The sequence below is a fragment of the Solea senegalensis genome, linkage group LG9 (assembly GCF_019176455.1).
Source record: "Solea senegalensis isolate Sse05_10M linkage group LG9, IFAPA_SoseM_1, whole genome shotgun sequence".
NCBI classification, from domain to species: Eukaryota; Metazoa; Chordata; class Actinopteri; order Pleuronectiformes; family Soleidae; genus Solea; species Solea senegalensis.
Window position 1 is genome coordinate 18,906,754 of NC_058029.1, and position 5,103 is coordinate 18,911,856.

A 5,103-nucleotide genomic window follows, 5' to 3' on the forward strand; every position below is an offset into this window, starting at 1 on the left:
TTGCACAAATGGAGAAAAAGTCACAGTTTTTATTATTCATGGATTCACAAACAAAGAATATTTCCTTTTAATCCACCAACTGACTGTCAGGTTAACCCTGGAGCTGTGCTACTCACATCGCTGAAACCTACAATATCAACCACAAACAAAGTCCATGAGTCAAGACACTAAAGAGACTGAAACCAGTAGCAACTGTCACCAAGCAACTTACTTACAGCTGTGACCCTGGCCTGGTTTTAGAAACCTACTGTTTGTTTCAGAGCAATCACTCTCTGTGTCACAAACCTTTACTATTGTTATGGGACACATGCCTGACAGACAAGTGTCACTTGTTCAAGCAGGATATTGATCCAAAGCACTTCACCAACAGTCTCGGTGGTCATGTGACGGTGGCTGCATGAGGTGGAATGTATCTGTCTTTCCTTGCAAAGCTGCTCCCGGGCTGCCTTGCCAATATCCCTCCTCTTTTAAATCCCGTCAGATCAAAGACGAGGCGTTTGGATTGAATGAAGGACTTTCTACTGCTGGTTTAGTCTCTGAATGTATTGTAGCTGGTGAGAAATCTGGTATTAACCCTGGCTGAGGTCAGAATTCTCATACATTCATTCAGTATTCAGTGTGAGAGTCATTGATGCTCCAGCTGTGTGTTGTGTTAGAGCAAATATAGAGAATACTCGGGCATCGATACTGACGGACTGTACTTTACAGGCTTGGAGCAGCTGTGTCTGTGCTGCAGGGATTTGACATGTTGACTCCAGGTGTGATAGCACTTTATTGTCAGCAGACTAATCGAGATGAAACGAGTAGTATGGCAGAGAGGAAAGCTGTGGCCTGCTCTGTTTTAGCACTACATCAACATGTGATATGATGTATGAGGTGGAATCTACTGCAGCACTGGAGTGAAGATGTATGGTATGGATTTATGGCCGTAGCACAAATGTTTGTTTAAACTGTGCAGTGTACATTTTAAATATCAATGACTGTTACATTCAAACCGTTGTCAAATGAGCTGCAGCTGTATACACACAAACACTCCCTCAGTCATGTGAGCTGTAGGACGCAGCATACAAATACTGTCTTATTGTTTCTGTTCAAAGACCAAACAGATGCAGAATAATAACATAAGCAACAAAATGACCACTGCAGCTTTAACAGAGACTGTGTACAACTTCTTAGCTGCAACACAGTTAGCTGTGCATGTATCTTCAGTCTAACCCATTTACATTTAAAAGATATTCGGAACATCACACCATTTCAGCTACAGACATGAATATGACTACTTCACAACATGACGTCGAAACAGAGGCAGAATAATAACAATTAATCAACAACAAAGACAAAAATCACTAAAAGCTATGCACTGCAGTGCTGAGCAAAAGAAGAAATTAAAGAGGTCACTTCTCATTCTGCAACCACCTCCTGTCATTCAACACCCTGCCAATCTGTAGCCAGCCAGACCACAACACCACCACCTCCCCCATCCACCCATCCATCCACTCCTCCAAACCCTGGTCTGGCTCCAGCACTTAACAAGGATTTAATGTCACCCAATCATCTGTCAGTAAAGACCAGATCAGAGCGGTAATACAGAGCAGCAGGTCCAGTCCCTGATACCAAAGTCCTGAAATAACAACAGCAGTAAAAGCAGCATAATCCCACATTTACTGTAATAACTCTCCATTTCTCAGTCTCACTCTCTCTCTTACACACACACACATGCACACAGTGCTTAGTAAAATGAAAATCTGCTGTGAGTGAGGACACGATGTGATGCAGCGTCTCTGTGGAAATGTGTGTACATTGTGAGATGAGTTATTCACAACAACTGCAGTTTCCATCACATGAACAATATACTGCTGCTCCTGACAGTAGACCCCACACATACATGTTCAGCCAAAGCCTTTATTTTGAAACCCTTGATACAAAAGCTACATTTAGACCATCTCTGACCCTGAAGATGCCTTTATTATATATGGATGTTGGTCATAATAGGCATTGTTTTCACTCCCAGGGAGTTACAGTGTTACAGATATTACATGTACTGTGTTGTTTTGTGTGTTGATTTATTTGATATGGAACTGGTATCAGCTTTGCAAAGAGTACAGGGTCTGTATTTTATAGCACTTTTCTGGTCTTGATGACCACTCAACGCTGCTTTACACTACAGTTTTTGCCATTTACCCATTCACATGCTGCCAGTACAGCTGTCCGGAGCATTGCGGGGTCACCTCAAGTGCCAAATGAGAGGGTTCTGTCAGGAAGGACATAGCAATCTCTGTCAAATTAAATGATATAGTACATGTACTTGTTCTGTGACAGAACAAGTACATGTGCTATATGTGAAACATGCTGCAAACAAGTCTTTTCGTTATCAGTTAATTATCAATTTCATGAATAACAGATTTATTGTTTGAGTCATAAAAGGTTAAGAACAGGTGAAAAATGTCGATCAGTGTTTTCAAACCTCAAAAAGGCGACAGAAACGCCCTCACATGGAAATGATTGCAAATCGAAGGTTTCTTGGTGAAAGAAATGAAAGAAAATCGTCATCTCTGGTCAAGTTCAGTAAACAGTGATGATGCTGCTCTTGTGTGGCCCTCCCTCCCTCCTCCCTCCCTCCTTCCTCCTCCTCCTCTGTTTATAAAGCTCAGGGAATCCCCATTATCATCAGAATATCGGAGACTCTCTCAATCAGACTTTTGTGAGACTCAACCACCAGAGACCTGCTGCTCCAGGATCTATGAATTACATCTGATTTATTTAGCTTTGATTCTGCTCATCCTCCTCATCCTCAGTGAGGGCTCAGTGCAGACGTGGAGTTCAAACTAACTTTACTATTTCTTAATTCTGGCTCAGACTTTACAGAAACGCCTTACTTGTTTTAAGAGTGTTTATCTCACGGTTTAACCCGACCGCGTTCCGTCAGTCCAGTCCAGTCTAGTCCGTTAGACCATTTTTTGCCAACATGCTGTCCACGGTGCGCCGGCACAGCCTCCGCCTACAGACCGAGCTGCACCGCTGGAGCATCTGCGACCCGGGCAGCAACCTGCTCCCGGAAAACTTCCTGGCTCGAGTCCCCGCCTGCATCTCCCGCTCCAAGTCCTGCACCAGCTCCGCGGGGGAGTCGGACGATAGCCGCGGGAGCTGGTCCTCCTCAGACTCGGTCATCTCCATAGACTCCGCCGGGGAAGCGTTGGAACCCGGGAGACCGTACCGGGTGGTGCTGTTAGGGGCCAACGGAGTTGGTAAGACGGCGTTCGCCAGGATCTTCGCCGGGGCAGAGGACAGCATGGACACCGATGAGTGCGAGCTGTGTGGAGGTGAGGAAAAGGCTTCTACCTTCACTGAGTGAAACATAGCTGATTAACAGTTTGTTTCGGTTTTATAATAACTTGTAACTTACATTAATTTCTGACTATTTCATGTAATAACACTAATGCTAATCAGTTTGTTCAACACTATTATTTCAATATGTAATTTCTTGATTTAAAAATGTAAAATGTCTCTGTTTTTATGCATAATTTCAGATGAAACATGGGAAAAGATGATTGAGGTGGACGGAGAGTCTGCCACTGTAACTCTGCTGGACACATGTGATGCAGAGGTAAGACCCCAAAATAATCTATATATACTATAGACTTAGATTATCACAACAGGTAGACAGATAGATGTACTTAATTTATCACAAAACTGGGAAACAGCAGCCTGAAGTGAAAGCAAGAAACTATACAAACATAAGTAAGAATAAAATGTGTAAAATACTAACATATGAGATTACAATTCACAACTACAAAACAAAGGGCCAGAGGACATTAGTCTGACATGTGCATATACAGTATAAAGTTGTTGTTTTTTCCTAACGGTGTGTGTGTGTGTGTGTTTCAGACTGGCAGTGAATGGTCTCAGGAGTGCCACATGCAGACAGGCGATGCCTTCCTACTGCTGTACTCCATAACTGACCGTGCGTCGTTCCTGCGAGCGTCTGAGCTCCGGATCAACCTACGCCGCTTCCGTCCGGCTCAGCACACACCAATCATCCTGGTGGGGAACAAGTGTGACCTTGTGCGATGTAGAGACGTGTCAGTCAGTGGTGAGGAGAAGCAATAATCCCTTTGTGTTTGTGTGTGTCATGAACTCTAGTGTCTATGTTTTACATGTGCAAACACTGACCTTTGACTCTCTGCCTCAGACGGCCGCGCCTGTGCTGCTGTGTTCGACTGCAAGTTTATCGAAACCTCTGCTGCCATGCAGCACAACGTGTGGGAGGCCTTCCACGGCATAGTGCGACAGCTGCGTCTGCGCCGAGACTCCAAAGAAGCCAACAAACGTCGCAGGCACACAAAGTATAACACGCGCCGCGAGAGCCTCCCTACAAAGGCCAAGCGTTTCCTTGACAAGGTGGTAGCAAAGAACAACCCCAGCATGGCGTTTTGGCTGAAATCAAAGTCCTGCCATGACCTGTCTGTCCTGTAAAGGCCCAACACACTCAACAGACCCTTGAGCTGGTGAACAGTCATCAGTGTTGAATTAGTGGACATGAGCTGGTGGGACGCCTGCTTCTACAGGGCTTAAGGCTGGGTGATTTAAAGCCAGTCCTCACTATGTCCACATGCAGCCTCGGCTCAGCAAAGACGTTGTGCAGGAGAGGTGGTTCACACATTTCGCCACTGTTGTTTACATGTGGCTACGATGACTGAGCTCAGTCAATCAGACTTTGTAATGGACGAGACAATCGTCTAACCAACTGATGGCTTCTGTCATGAAGACTTGGAGGTTGTTGATGAACTGATACAGTTTGAAACAAAGACATTATTATTATTATTGTTATGTCCCTCTTGCTGTATTCGTCCATCTCTTTGTCAAATCCAAATCAAAGTGGTATTTGTCTCTATTTGTTTTGTTATATATATATCTATATATATAGATATATATATATATATATATTATGACCTTTGTGTTGTTATGATACTTATGTGATGATATTTATAATGTATTATGTATTTTGCATTCGCTGTAAATAAATCCCAGATTGATAATGTATTGTTTTTTGCTACTTGGACTAGTTTCATTGTTGCTCGATGAAATAAAGTGACATCATCATGA

The 5,103-nt window shown here is 43.6% G+C and overlaps 1 protein-coding gene across 1 annotated transcript; it reads left to right on the top strand.

Annotated features, from left to right (window-relative positions):
* The first annotated feature begins 2,149 nt into the window (after positions 1-2,149).
* gem (GTP binding protein overexpressed in skeletal muscle) lies at positions 2,150-5,103 on the top strand. The gene is made up of 4 exons (XM_044033352.1): positions 2,150-3,320; positions 3,528-3,604; positions 3,886-4,090; positions 4,190-5,103. Exons 1-4 carry the CDS (start codon positions 2,966-2,968, stop codon positions 4,471-4,473), a joined length of 921 nt encoding a protein of 306 aa, XP_043889287.1. The 5' UTR covers positions 2,150-2,965; the 3' UTR covers positions 4,474-5,103.